This window comes from Pelobates fuscus, chromosome 4, assembly GCF_036172605.1.
Source record: "Pelobates fuscus isolate aPelFus1 chromosome 4, aPelFus1.pri, whole genome shotgun sequence".
Taxonomy (NCBI): Eukaryota; Metazoa; Chordata; class Amphibia; order Anura; family Pelobatidae; genus Pelobates; species Pelobates fuscus.
In genome coordinates, this window is record NC_086320.1 from 141020760 (window position 1) to 141036734 (window position 15975).

The 15975-nt window shown below is 39.9% G+C and overlaps 1 protein-coding gene across 3 annotated transcripts in view; it reads right to left on the bottom strand.

Annotated features, from left to right (window-relative positions):
• Nucleotides 1-15347, bottom strand: part of MBP (myelin basic protein) — a 205911-nt gene extending 190564 nt beyond the window's left edge. The window contains exons 1-2 of one of the 3 annotated variants that reach the window (XM_063451638.1): nucleotides 15246-15347; nucleotides 7259-7333 (exon numbers count right to left, since the gene is read on the bottom strand). In XM_063451638.1, the coding sequence (XP_063307708.1) occupies nucleotides 7259-7309 (51 nt within the window). In that variant the 5' untranslated portion in view covers nucleotides 7310-7333; nucleotides 15246-15347. The remainder of the gene's footprint in view (nucleotides 1-7258; nucleotides 7334-15245) is intronic. The other 2 variants (XM_063451637.1, XM_063451636.1) reach the window with 2 other exon arrangements.
• Nucleotides 15348-15975: the final 628 nt, after the last annotated feature.

Consider the following 15975-nt stretch of genomic DNA (forward strand, 5'->3'; position numbering starts at 1 on the left):
TATCCCCACTTTATCACTGATGTTCACTCTGTCCACCACTATATCAGATGATGTGCATGTCATTAAACCAAATTGGTTGTTATGATTCATCTTCATTTCCTGTATCAGTATTAACCTTTGGTCTTCTGTCTAAAGCATATTTACTGATTCGCAGATAAAGCTAAATGTGTAACAATTCATGTCAGAGTATGGACCAGAAAGACAGCAGATGTTCTTAAAGTTTTGGTAACTCATGCAAAGCTGCTGTTTTTCAATTGCTAATAATAAATGTTGGGCACAAAACCGGGTTAGAAAGAATGACATAAATTCATATATGTATGCTTAAGAGGTTTATTGAATAAGAAAATGATTTGCCATAATACCTTAACCTTGCCTCTTATAAATTATTTTATTTACATTCCACAGTAATCTTTGCATGTACTGGCATTACTGAATCATAAAATTCTTACAACTGCAGCCTGTCCCACCCTATTGCCCCAACTATGAAAATTATATTTTACTTGTTTAGGTTTCTGCCTGTGATGTGCAAATCTGTTGTTGATGCAGAGATGTTCTTTGAAGCTAGTGCCATAGAAAACCTGATAACTGTCAAGATTTCAACTGAATTCAGCAATAAGGCCAAGTTCTTTGGAAAACAGACGTAGAATACATTTTGAGATGAAGCTTCAAATTGCTTCCAAAACAAACATTATGATTTAGGTGCCAAATTTAGACGTAAATGTATGCACACTACAGGGGAACATTCGAAGTGTAGGATACGATGGGAAGCAGAAGACTTTTGTTTTAATCCATTATATCATTCATACCATCACTGTCCTTGAAATGTATCAGTAGTGATGTCGCGGACATAACATTTTCCGTTCGCGAACGGCAAACGCAAACTTCCACAAATGTTCACGAACGGGCGAACCGCCATAGACTTCAATAGGCAGGCGAATTTTAAAACCCACAGGGACTCTTTCTGGCCACAATAGCAGTGGTGTATCCTGGTTTTGTGCTGCCCTAGGCAGGACAAAACTCAAGCGCCCCCCCTCCCCCCGCGCCACCCCCATCCAACCTTTCCCCCCGCCCCGCATTCTAAATACACACACATTCACTGACAGATACACATACACTAGCTAACAGAAACACACACACACTAACAGACTCACTCACACTCAGTAACAGACAAACACACTCACTAACAGACACACACTAACAGACACACACTCACTAGCAGACACACACACTCACTAACATACACACACACTCACAGGCAAACACACACTAACAGACACACACACACTAACAGACACTAACAGACACAAACACTGGCACAAACACTAACAGACACACACACTGACACACACACACTAACAGACACACACACACTAACAGACACTGACACACTAACAGACACACACTAACAGACACACACTCACTAGCAGACACACACACTCACTAACATACACACACACTCACAGGCAAACACACACTAACAGACACACACACACTAACAGACACTAACAGACACACACACTGGCACAAACACTAACAGACACACACACTGACACACACACACTAACAGACACTGACACACTAACAGACACACACTCACCCACATTAACACATTTTTTTTAAATTTATTTTTAACACATTTTTAAAAATTTATTTTTAACACTTTTTTTAAATTTATTTTGAACACATTTTTTTATTTATAACACACTTTTTTTAAATTTATTTTTAACACATTTTTTTATTTATTTTTAACACATTTTTTTACATTTATTTTTAACACGTTTTTTTTTATTTATTTTTAACACATTTTTTTTACATTTATTTTTAACACATTTTTTTTTTATTTAACAACCCCCCCCCCCAGCCTCCTTACCTTTGGGAATGCTGGGGAGGGGGGGGGGGGTCTCTTCCTCCCTGGTGGTCCAGTGACTGCTGGGCGATTGGGCGGCACTGCCTGGCTGGCGGCCGGCCGGCTGGCGAGGGAGCACTTCCCCTGAGCTGTCTGCTCAGCTCCCTCGCGCGCCTCAGAGTGAGGCTGGGAGCCGGAATATGACGTCATATTCCGGCTCCGCCTCCCAGCCTCACTCTGTGGCTGGCGAGGGAGCTGAGCAGACAGCTCAGGGGAAGTGCTCCCTCGCCGGCCGGCCGCCCGCCAGCCAGGCAGGCAGTGCCGCCCGATCGCCCAGCAGCCCATCCGGCATGTCTGTTAGCCGCAAGGCTAACAAGACATTTGCCTTGGGCATTTGGGGGGCGGCTTTTTTTGCCGCCCCCTGGAAAATGCCGCCCAAGGCAAATGCCTTGTTTGCCTTGCGGCTAATACGCCCCTGCACAATAGTGATGGAAAAGTTGTTTCAAGGGGACTAACACCTGGACTGTGGCATGCCGGAGGGTGATCCATGGCAAAACTCCCATGGAAAATTACATAGTTGATGCAGAGTCTGGTTTTAATCCATAAAGGGCATAAATCACCTAACATTCCTAAATTGTTTGGAATAACGTGCTTTAAAACATCAGGTATGATGTCGTATCGATCAGGTAGTGTAAGGGTTACGCGCGCTTCACAGTGACAGACCAAACTCCCGTTTAACGCACCGCAAACAGTCCATTTGCACAACCGCAAACTCCCCATTTGCACAAGGTTGGATACCAAGCTAGCCATGTCCCATTCCTTGTCTTCACTGATGTAATTGAAGGTCTCTTCCTCCACCCAGCCACGTACAACACCAAGGGTCCCTGAAAGGTGACAACAAGCCCCCTGTATTTTTTTTTTTTTAAATGTACACTACTGTTACACCAGATATGAGTTGCACTGGTGTGACACTGTGCCCTGGCAGGCCCTGAAACGCACACGTGTGAAGGAAACTGACTGCTATTATATTACAGTCAAAAAAGTTTTTTTTTTTTTTTTTTAAATGCAAGCTATTGTGACACCGGATATGAGTGGTGGCACTGGGCAAGTGGGCACACAGTATACGCTGTGAGCCTGACACACACGCTGGCAGGTAGGCAACTGCAATTAGATTACACAGAAAAAAAAAAAAAAAGCAGACTGATGTTCTAGCCCTAAAAAGGGCTTTTTGGGGTGCTGTCCTTACAGCAGAGATCAGATGAGTCCTTCATGACTGTAGTGGACACTGAATACACTAGCCTAGCTATCGATTTCCCTATTAAATCAGCAGCAGCTACACTGTCCCTTCTCTCACTAAGAATGCAGCTTCCGGGGGGCGGGGCCTAGCTGTCATGGAGGAAAGACGCACTTCATGTGAGCTCCCTCAATATCTCACTTTAAGCAGCTATCAACAAGCGAATTTCACCCCAGAAGGGGATGACCCAGCAATGTTGCTCCTACCTGACCGACCAGACATGCTTAATAGCGGTCAGCAACTCGACAGAGTCTTACTTACCTCCGCGTGGCAAGCGTGGCCTGGTGCTCACCGGGCGGGAGAGGCGGCCGATCTCCTGATCCTGGGATGCCCAGGAGCAGCTACTTCCCGGCAGGAGCTCCGTTACCCCACCCCTCGGACCGGTGGGGGTTATCCCGGTCCACCCCTGAGAGGCTGTCTGGAGCTAATAGACGCACAGAGCACAGCCGCCCAGGCTGACATACTCATCTGCGACTCTCCCAATATGGCGGTCCTCCTGGTACCAGCAAAGCATGGCAGGATATTGAGTCTAAGCTGGACAGACTCTTTAACCCCTTAAGGACACATGACATGTGTGACATGTCATGATTCCCTTTTATTCCACAAGTTTGGTCCTTAAGGGATTAATCAATTTTGGAAGCAAATAACAAGCAGGAAGCCCCAACAAGCTCCACCACAGCCCCAACAAGCTCCACCACAGCTAAGCGAAGCAGTCCCCATTAAAATCCACCAACGCAAAAGGCGTTGAAGACGGGACCAGAGGCACAAACAGAAATGCAGAGCCTGCCCCACGTCAAGCACTCGCCTCCACCTTAAGCCACCACAATCCCGCACCGGACGTGAAGCACCACCAGGACAGATCCGGCCACCCGACAAAACAAGCTTCCACCACCTCAAGCCGCAAACCCGGCACTCAGCCAGAGACTTGCCTTTGTTGTTCCAGGTATCAGGGACTCCCAGGGTTTGCACAAGGGGCCCAGAAGGGATCTGATGAGCACAAGCAGTAAACAGGAGCCAGCCAAGCATGTCCCACTATAGCCGATCCTCCACACCATGCCTTTGATCACATGAACTGCTCTCTGCACATTAACTAATCGTAAAGTAGCAAGCAGAATCATTATTTCACCTCCTAAAGAGTTTATTGTCGTAGTTCCTTACATGCCTTTACCTTAACCGTTCATGTATTATGTTATTCACTAGTCTCATCACATGGGGCGACACTTGATTTATAACTAGTGGTGGAGCTGCTGATATAAATACACAGTTGATAACGTGCAAGCTACACCCTAAACATGACAGCCATTTTTCACAACAATGTACTGCTATATACTCATACCCTCAGTGCAACTAGCCATGATATACGCACGTTCAGCCTAGCATGCTCAAAAATAACACACAAAAATAACACAAAATAAAAAGAATGCAGCTTCAGAATTAATCTAAATTGTATGCTGTCTAGGAGGTGGGAGGGTCTGCTGCTGATTGGTGGAATGTGTCTGCTGACTGTGAGGTGCAGGGTCAAAGTTTACTCAATGATGACGAATAGGGGGCGGACCGAACATCGCATATGTTCGCCATCCGTGGCGAACGCGAACAAGCAATGTTCGCCAGGAACTATTCGCCAGCGAACCGTTGGGGACATCACTATGTATCAGTTATAACTTATATACATGGTTTTGACGAATTAAAATCAGATCTTGTTCTCTTGCTTTGCCAAGTAATTAGACACATATTTGCCAGTTAATAGCTACATAGTTTAGTGTCTTAAAGGGAAACTATAGTGCCAGGGAAACAAACTAAACAAACAAAACTGCAAAACTGCAGTAATTACATGCTCAGGGTTAAGGGTGATGGGACACTGCACCCAGACCACTTGAATGAGCTGAAGTGGTCTGGGTGCCTATAGTGTCCCTTTAATGTCATAGAAGATAAACTGAGGATACTGGGATGTCAGACATGACATCACTCCCTCTACATATAGAACGCTTACACCTACCATACAGTGTGTAAAACACTGAAAACCATATACAAGCCAACTTATCTGCAATCTGATGTGGTTTGATTTTTAAAAGCAATACTAAGAACACATTGAAATGCTAGGTAAATTGTGCATATGCATACCTCCCAACATTTGAAAATTATCCAGAATGCTGTAAAAATATAGTTTAATGATTTAAAAAATATATATTCTTATTTACACAGACTGATTTATATACACTCAGTTGAGCTCTATTTACCCACACAAAAAATATGAATATCCTAAAACAAAACATATTAGGATAGAAAATAAGACTAGAGAAATTTGGACCAAAAGAGGGACACTTGGGGGAACAGGGTTGGCTATGTCAAATGTTCAGCCCCCCAATGGCATGGTGGGCAAAACAGGCAGTAAACTGCTGCTAGGAAAAAAACAGAGTATATAGGCGCTCGCTATAACGTGGTGAATCAGTGAGGGCTGCTGTATACAATACAATATTCCCAAAAACCTTGTATATTAGTGAAACAAAAAATATATAAAATATGGCGTATACTGCTGCTAGCGAAATATAGGGGCAATCCACTTTGTCACCTCCAATTTTACGTTATTGCAAAAGTGATGGTAGGAGCCGCACTTAATCCCAGCAGCCACCCGGTGCTCTGGAGCAGGACAAGCAATCCCACAATGATAATGCAACACAAGAATTTCTCCAGGCACTTAAGGTGTTGAAGCCGCAGGCAGTTTTAATGGAACAAAAAGAACAGCAACGTTTCGACCTGCTAAAAGGTCTTTTATAAGCTCTTGGAGAGGCCTCTAAGCAGGTCGAAAAGTTGCTGTTCTTTTTGTTCCATTAAAACTGCCTGCGGCTTCAACACCTTGAGTGCCTGGAGAATTTTGTGTGTTACCTCAAATATATAGATATTTGTGTGTATCTCATAATTCCCCTTTCAACCTTGTGCACTTCTTAAAGCTTTTCACTTACGTGTATGTATCCTAAACCACATTGCTTCTGTTTCTCTTAAAGCCCCCTTACCTCTTGTCTGTTAACCCTCTTACCCTTTTTGTCCTTGACATACATACACAGTGATATGCAATCATACATGCACTCACATACAAACATGGACATGCACAGTCACAAAATCACACACAGTTGCAACACAGATAATAACACAATAATTTACACATACATATACCTAGACACACAGATGCACAAAGTCAAATACACATTGTCAAACACACACATATGCACAGCCACACATCTAGATGCACAGAGTCAGACTGACACATTCACACAGTAGCCAGGTGCACTCAGATGGACATATAGTCACACGTGCAAAGACACACAGGCACATGCACACACCACAAACAGTCAATGACACACAGCCATCCACACTCACACTAAGTTACAGGCACACATAGTCGGACACTATACACATACACCAAAACTGCTTCCCGGGTCTTACCTTTATGTGCATGGGTGGTGGAGGACAAGCTGTGGCCTGAGCACATTCCTTCGTGGCTAGTGTCGCATTCTCTCATGACCCTGCTACACCAGGGCACATGCTCCCTTAGCTCTTGTGTGTGATTAACCCCTTAAGGACACATGACATGTGTGACATGTCATGATTCCCTTTTATTGCGGAAGTTTATTCCAGAACAGGACAATTTCTAAAGCAAGTTAACCTCTGATTGAAAATAAAACATTTTTTTTCATAGAGGTTATGTTAGTCACAGCCAGGGGAGGTGTGGCTAGGGCTCTATTAACAGAAACAAAAGTGATTTAAAGTGACACTATAGGCACCCAGACATCTTCAGCTCATTGAAGTTTTTCTTTTCTATAGGGAAGGCCTAATGTGCTCGCAATGCTAGCCATGTATGTCCCCCAGTCGGGTGACGTTAGAGGAGGTGAGTTTTATTAACCCTTACACTGCTGTGGGGAGTGGGGCGCGAGAAGGGTGGGGCAGATTGAAGTATAGTGCTAGGAATATAAATTTGGATTCCTAGCACTATAAATTCCCTTTAACTCCAAAATAGCAGAGAGTTGATCAGTGAAACTGCAGGGGCAAGTTCTATACACCATACTGCTTCATTAAGCTAAAGTTGATTTGATCCCCCAATATAGACTTGAATGAATGTTTACCTTGGAGAAATTATCACCACTCTGCTCTCTCTTCCCAATATGGTTCCCCATGGTATGCAAGTAGGATATTAAAACCTAAAAGAAGGAAAGAAAGAAAAATAAAGAGGTTAAACAAATTATGCAATAATTTACAAAGTGCAAACCAAAGACTTTAAAGTGGGACAATAACTTTTCCATAAGTTACAGAATTAATTGCAATATTTGTTTGAAACTAATGTTTGATAAATAAAAAATAAAACAAAAACTGTATATCACTTAGAATGCTGGTGTCACTGCTGCACTCTCGCGCATGTGGATCCTCAATAGACACAGCCAATTCCCTGTAGCTGCCACAGGTGGTCGGGATCCGCTTTGACTCTAATAAAGTCAGACAGAGGAAGAACACAAAAACAAAATAGTCCTAGCTTTGTCTATACATCTCTTGACTGGGTTGAACTTTCACTGAAATGCTAACACAGTCAAAATGATTGTATCAGGAGAAATAGGGCTTACATTTTAAATGAAATATGTATATATGGAACAATTTCATATGAATGAAATCTAAAAACGTGTGGGAAATTAGGAAATGTTATTTTTCAAGTTCTGCATGGCATTTTACATGTGAATGTCATAATCCTTACTGCAATAAAACACACATATCTGTATGTGGTGATGTACACAAGTACAACAATGTCCCCATGTAGAGGTATTATGTTTTTTTGGAAAGTTACAGGGTCAAATATGTTGTTTGCCTGGGTCTATATTGCCTTTGAAACTGTATAGCAGCCCAGGAATGACAATGACCGCCATCATGGCATACCATTTTACAAAAGTAGATAACCCAGAGCATTCAAAATGGGGTATGTCTAGTCTTTTTAAGTAGCCACTTAGTCCAAAACGCTAACCAAAATTAGTGTTCATATTTTTTTTTTTGCATTTTTCACACAAAAAACATTGAACTGTGGCTGATGTTATCATCGTCATATGTATTACTGCTCTATAACACTCATATTTGTGTTCAGTGATGTATCACAAGTACAACAGTACCATCCATGTACAGGTTTTATGGGGTTTTGGAATGTTACAGGGTCAAATACAGAGCCCAATACAGGGCTTGCAATCTAAATTCTCTGGTATTTCTGTCTGGGTTGTCTGACAGGTCACCCAATAAATTATTAATAAAATAATATTGCAGCCAATCTGTCAATCATGATGGCATTGCGTTCACATGACTTGGATCAACAGTATTTTCTGCAAGGCGACTACCAGGGTTATCAGTCAGTCACTCCGATTGGACCCTATGAGGACTGCAGAGAGGATCCAATCAGAAAGGCATGCTATGCATTTTGTAAGACAGCAAAACACACATTCTAACGTCGGGAAGGAATTAATGAATAGAGCACATACACAAGAAACAAACAAATAAATAAGTATAAGTATTGCAGTTAGAATGTTTACCTCTCATGTTAAAATTAGCTTGGACTCATCAATATTGGGATAAAGTGACTTAGTGGCAGTCTTAACATGATATGACCATATGATGTAACCAAATCCCTATATTTGTTTCCCAAAGATGTAAAATGTAACCATGTTTTTTGTTTGTTTTTTTGTGTGTGCGGTTACTTAATCCGTTCTTTTTAAATTTTCCTCTAAAACGTCAAAGATAAATAATGTTATAATAGAAGATAAGTATACATAATATAAAAAAATGCTGGGAAGCAAAAGCCCTCCTTTAAACGTTCCTCAGGATCAACAATAGTGCAGACAAAGATAATGTTAAAAAATGTTTTAATTAAAAAAAAGTTCAAAGAAAATTGAAGTGTTCAAGGGGGCAACAGCATTCACAGTTTTCATGCTGAGACTTTAACTTGTTCTAATTTAGATACAAGACTATAACAAGTGCTAGACCATTGTACATCACAGTAATTAACTTAGCAATTTGCCTATTTGCAAGTGTCATGAAAAGTGTTGGAACACAATAAAAATAAAATTAAACAACTCTTTGTAAATGAAAATTGTGCAACACATATAATCCTGCACTTGAGAATATAAAAGTCATTAAAAATCAGTAAGGGTTAAGAAATTGTTTTGCTTTCCAAGACAGCTTGTCATTGAGGTAATGTGTAATTTGACAATGCTGCCTTTGTCTTAAGTAAAGCATAGAAACAAAACTTATAAACCGCACTTTACTTGAAGGAAAGTGCCCCATTAACATTACATTTTTAATAAATATAAAGTACATAGATGCACTTCATAACATAGCTCATTCAGTTAAGTAATGTTGTTTTCTGATCCTATTAGTGACCTCTGCAGCAAAAAAAAAATAAAAAATACATCCACATGCTTCATGACATAATTACAGATGTCATTTGCCAGTTAGTTTCGTTTGTTAAATGTTAATCCCAAACGGATTACATTTTGGCTATGCTTCAGTTCTTTCCACATCAGTAGCCAGTACACAAATTGTCAGGAAAAGCATATTCACTTAAGGGAGCCGGATAAAATAAAAGTGAATAGAGGGACAGTCTGTAAAAGGTCTATGCTATCGCGACACACACCTTTTTCTGGATGTTTAAGATAATTTATGACAGCCGTGTACATTACTTTACTTTATGCCATCAATCCTTAAAATCCCTGTCTTGGAGTGGAATATTGAAGCATAAGAAAACCTATGCAATTCAAATATGCAATGTAGATCTTGTGAAAGCTATTGCCTTGTTGCCAGCTTAAAAAAAAAACTAGTTCAATATATAATTTCTTTGACCTTCAAAGCCATTGATTGGTTTTGTAATATATTATTCAGGTTGTCATAAAAGGGCCACCAGTGATCTTATCCATGTGTAACGAGTCTTGTAGAAGAGGGGAAAAAACAAAAACAAAAACCATAAACACACACCATCAGAAGCAACTTCATTAAACTTACAAATCAATTGTGGCTGCTTAAATAGTTGGAGACAGGATCTGGAAATCCTAGTAATTGTGGGCATCACTAAATTCTCTTAATCCTTACACTACCCAAAGAGTAACCCTAGCTCTAACAGTAAGGTGTGCATTTGGGGAAAATAATTCCATCTTGGGGTGCAGAAGAATCCTTAGTGGCAATTTTTATTTATTATCCAATAATAGAGTGTTCACACACACACACACATATATATATATATATATATATCGATAATAGGTTTCATATATATATATATATATATATACACACACACACACATATATATATATATATATATATATATAGAGAGAGAGAGAGAGAGAGAGAGAGAGAGAGAGAGAGAGAGAGAGAGTGTTCACATTTATATATAGCTCTCTCAATATGCGTTTCATATATTTATATACATATACACACACATGGGCGTCCGCAATAATTTTTAAGGGGGGGGGGGGGGGCATAATTGTAATGACATCCATGCTCGGACTATTGTTGCAGGGCTGGACTGGGAAGACAAAGCAGCCCTGGGAAACAATTGTTGTATATAGTGTGTGCATATATAAACAACAAAGATATATATGTATGTATGTGTATGTGTGTGTATTATTGGTAAGAGAACGAGAGAACATAATCTGTCCTAATAGAATCATTGATATAGTGAAAATAACACGTAGAAAAAATGTAACATTTAATAAGTATAATTAAAAAGGTAAAACCTCTAAACACGGGAGAAAAAAAGGGTGAAATTAATTTTAAAATATGCTATATGGATACCATATATACTAGAAAAATTCGAAATAGTGGAGAATAGAGACGAAAGTCACTAAGGATAAAGTCTAGATATATGTTCTAAATATACTGCTAGATTGCTCTATAAGAGTTGGATAGTAGCAAAAAAATAGTAACAATGTAATCGAGTCCCTGAGTAGGAAGTGTAGCTGAACAGAGACAAGTAGCTGTCTGTAGCAACTATTAGTACAGCTAGATATATCTTATAGGTAGCAAACTATCAAACTCTTATAGAGCAATCTAGCAGTATATTTTGGAACATATATCTAGACTTTATCCTTAGTGACTTTCGTCTCTATTCTCCACTATTTAAAATGTTTCTAGTATATATAGTATCCATATAGCAATTTGTTTTTTTATTGATTTCACCCTTTTTTTCTCCCGTGCTTAGAGGTTTTAACCTTTTTAATTATACTTATTAAATGTTATGTTTTATACGTGTTATTTTCACTATATCAGTGATTCTATTAGGACAGATTATGTTCTCTCGATCTCTTATCTAAATTCTCAACAAGGTTTATCCCCTAATATCCGTCCTAGACATTTCTCGCATATATACCTATAGCTTCCTACATGTTCTTTTTTATATTGTTGGTATGTTTTTTTTCTAATTCAAAATATTATTTCTGTCAGTGTAAAAATGTAATTATACAGTAAGCATACTCACTGACAGACACAGACAATCTCATTGATACAAGCACACAAGCAAACAGACAATCTCATTGATATACACAAATAGGCTTACTGACAGAATCTCACTGACAGACACAGACAAGGTTACTGGTATACACACACAAACTTAGTACAAACTATGACACTCAAACGAGGTTACTACAGAAAAACTAATTGGTATACAAACACAAACTTATTACAGACAAGCTTACTGTCACACACATACACACACACACTCACTAGAGAAAAGCTCACTGACACACATGCTCACTACAGACAAGTTTACTGTCACACACATGCTCCCTACAACCAAGCTCACTGACAACACACAAGCTCACTGACACACAGACACACACATGCTCACTACAGAAAAGCTCACTGAAACACACATGGACACTACAAACTCACTAACACACACATATGCTCACTACAGAAAAGCTCGCTGACACACATGCTCACTACAGACAAACTCACTGACACACACATGTGCTCACTGAAGAAAAGCTCGCTGAACACATGCTCACTACAGAAAAGCTCATCGACACACACAAGCTCAATGACACATATACATATGCTCACTACAGAAACACTCTCTGGCACACACATGCTTACTGCAGAAAAGCTAGCTGACACATACACACATGGTCACTGAAGAAAAGCTCCCTGACACACAAACTCACTACAGACAAGCTCACTGGCACACAAGCTAATTGACACACAAGCACATGCTCACTACAGACACACTCATTGACATACACCCACAACAGACAAGCTTGTGGACACACACACACACACACACAAGCTCACTGACACACGCTCACTACAGACAAGCTCACTGACACACACACACACATGCTCACTACAGAAAAGCTAGCTGAAACACACATGCTCGCTTACACATAAGCTCAATGACACACACATGCTCACTACAAACTCAGTGACACACACACGGCTCACTCACTACCAGGCACACACACACATCACACACACACACATGGCTCACTCACTATCAGACACACACAAGCTAACTCACTATCAGGCACACACACACAATCATTGTCTTGGGCTGAATCCTACCTGTCACAGAAGGCTGTGGGAGACTGGGAGCACTGCAAGGCCAAGTCTGTCCTCTTCCTTTCGGTGTGTGAGTGCAGGGGCGTAGCTTGTTAGGGATGTGTCTTATGTATGGGAGGCGGGCCTGAGTGCAGGTGCGGAGCATAAAGGCAACAAATTGTTGGGAATTCAGAAAGGAGCCTCACAGTGCTCTCTGTGGCCCCCTGGCAACCTGAATTTGGCCCCCAGCACCTCCCTCCTCCTTTCCCTCAGACTGAGCTGTCACAGTTTGAGGGAAAATTGCATGTGGGGAGGAGTCATGGTGAAAAATCCAGGGGGGGTCAAGTGCCCCCCTCTGCGGACGCCCATGTATATACACATACATATATACATTACATACTCCTAAATATGTAATCAGGATGCAAATATTACCTCCTAACATTTCTAATGGACGAAGAGGAGCACTTTAATTTTAGAGGTTTGACCAAGGGTGGACTGTTCTGAGAAATTTTAGGTGCCTTACTAATAACAGTTTATGCTAAAATTAATTAGAACAAGAACAATGGTCTTATTTACACAGACTGATTTAGAAAACTTTCATTGTTTTAGACAGTTTAAGGACATATTATCATTGCCATGGAGGTGTGTTATACACTCATAGAAACATAGAATGTGACGGCAGATAAGAACCATTCGGCCCATCTAGTCTTCCCAATTTTCTAAATACTTTCATTAGTCCCTGGCCTTATCTTATAGTTAGGATAGCCTTATGCCTATCCCACGCATGCTTAAACTCAGACACACCAACAATCTCCTCGATACACCTTTATCTCCTTGATAAAACAGACAATAGGTTATAAAAGGCAGAGGGATTACCCACATATTGGGACTGTCCTTCCTACGTTGGGACGCTTGGGAGGTAAGGGCAGCTGCCTGACACTGTCTTGCAACTGAGTGGCCTGAATGCTTTGTGGCACAGTCTCAACAAGATGCTGGAAAAAAACAAATCCTTTTTACTTTGTTCTGATTTCCTGCATCACACTTTTGCTGCAAATTTTCCCAATCCGAACCCCAAGAAAAGAGTCTGCATGCTGTTAAACCACCAAAGTAGCTATTGTCAGTGAATCAAAGCAGGGGAGATGTACGGATTTAAATAATGTATGCCATATTCAAAAGTAACCATCTGCATGTTGTAGCAAAACTTTCCAGTCTTCCGTTATACAGTTTTAGTAATCATGCACCACGGTTGCTTAATATTCCTATTCTCAGGAGCTGTGGGAAGTGATATGGTTTTCTGCTGTTGTAAAACATATATTTCAATTCTTGACACATATTGTACTGCTGTACACTACTATTTCTAAGTGAGACTATTTAAATATCTGTTGTGTGTCAGCTTAAAAGAACACTATAGTCTTAGGAATTCAAAACTGTATTCCCAAAGCTATGGTGTCCCTCTCACTCCATGGACCAACGCACCCGTTCATTAAAGGGTTATAAAATCTTTGTCTTATCTGTGTTCCAAGGGACATCACACATGTTGGGGAACCTAAGGTGCATGCGCAGCAAGTGCTGCAAACGTAAACCTTCCCTGTAAGAAAGCTTTGGGGATTTTGAAGGCCCTGGATATCCTCATATAAAGTGTGAGGATGTCCAACGCTGTTTCACAGAGCTCAACGCCATGAGAATGCAGGAATCGCCTCTAGTGGCTGTCTGGAAGACAGCTATTAGAAGTTATCCTATCCATTCTCTGAAACTGCAATGTTCTACACTGCAGGGTTAAGACAACAGGGATGCTGTTTTATTCTCATCTTTCTGTTTTATTGGCACATTTTTAAATACAGCTTCTTCTCAACACAATGAATTGCACCCTGAAAAAGAATAGCAAACCTATCGTTTGGAAAATTTAGTCTTAGAGAAGCAGCAAGCGGATTTGTTTGCTGGAGCGAATACTAATGTGTTATCTTCACAACTAGATTATGTAAAAAAAAAAGGTGGAAAAGCGATGCCCATTAGTTTTTCCGAACTCTGTTCTAATGCCTGTTTTTTTCAGTTATGTCCTCAAAATAGACAAACCTTTTACAAAGCTGACACAGGAATCAAGAGGTTCATTGTATATTAAAAAAATGATCAAAAAGGTTTATAAGTTATGCAAGTGAATCCTACCCTCTGGAAGAGCTATTCTTTACTATGACATATAATGCCGTAATCTCATTTATCAATTGACAGGAAGAATGAAAGCCTGATGCCAAGAAGTACATAATAAGTAAAAAATATATAAATTAAATTTACCTTTCGTGAGTAATTTTACTAAGGTTTTTCTGTTGCCAGTGCTACTGGAAATTTTTTAGTGATTCTAAAAAGAGGATTTACCCATTGTAAATGCTACATTACCTTCCTACGCAGCTGCTATGAGCTTACTTTATTAACAGACTTGGATAGTAGATAAATAAGGAATAGTTTTGTATGGAAGGCAAGATGGATGTCCCAATAATAAAAATATTTGGAAAGTTGACCGGAGAACTTTAAATTCATGATTATAATCATATTCAACCATACCTCTACTTGTGAGCCAGTGGTCTGTTTCAGTGGCAAAGGTGACCGACCATGTGAATTCTCACTGACCCAGTCAGCAGCATTCACTTCTCTGCAGAATGCAAGTCAACTGGAGAAAAGGAAAAATGAAAATGTAAACAAAATGAGCAGTGCTAGAATATTTACTCTTGATAGAGTAAAAACATCTGTATCGTTTAGAACAAAAAGTAATATTTTTAATGAAAATCATTTTTATTACCGGTGTCAATTGGGGATTTTAGTTAGATTGCAACATCCATCTGTATTGATCACTGCAAAGAATGAATGCCTAGTTCTCTAGGAATAAAGAGGGTTTATTTATACAGGCCTCTAAAAAAACAAACAACTCTTAATCACAATGTTTTTATTTTAAATAATAAAAAAAAAAACAAAAAAAAAAACTAATTTTGCACAATAGCCGTCTGCAAGAATTCAAGAAAGTAACCTAGCTTGGGACAGTTATTCATAGTAATAATATAATTAAAATCTCAAACAAGTCAGAAATTCCATGTAAATCATTTTAACAAAGTGATTGTCCCAAAATAAATAAATTAATCACACACATAACCCGTCCCATCTAAAACATCGCAGTATTATATACTAGACTTGCGTAAAAATTAGTTTGAGCTGATTTGTCCAAAACAGCGAGAGAACGAGAAGCCTTCAACAAGATCCATATGAACGTGTTCCTAAGTAAGGCCAATTATAAGTAGGA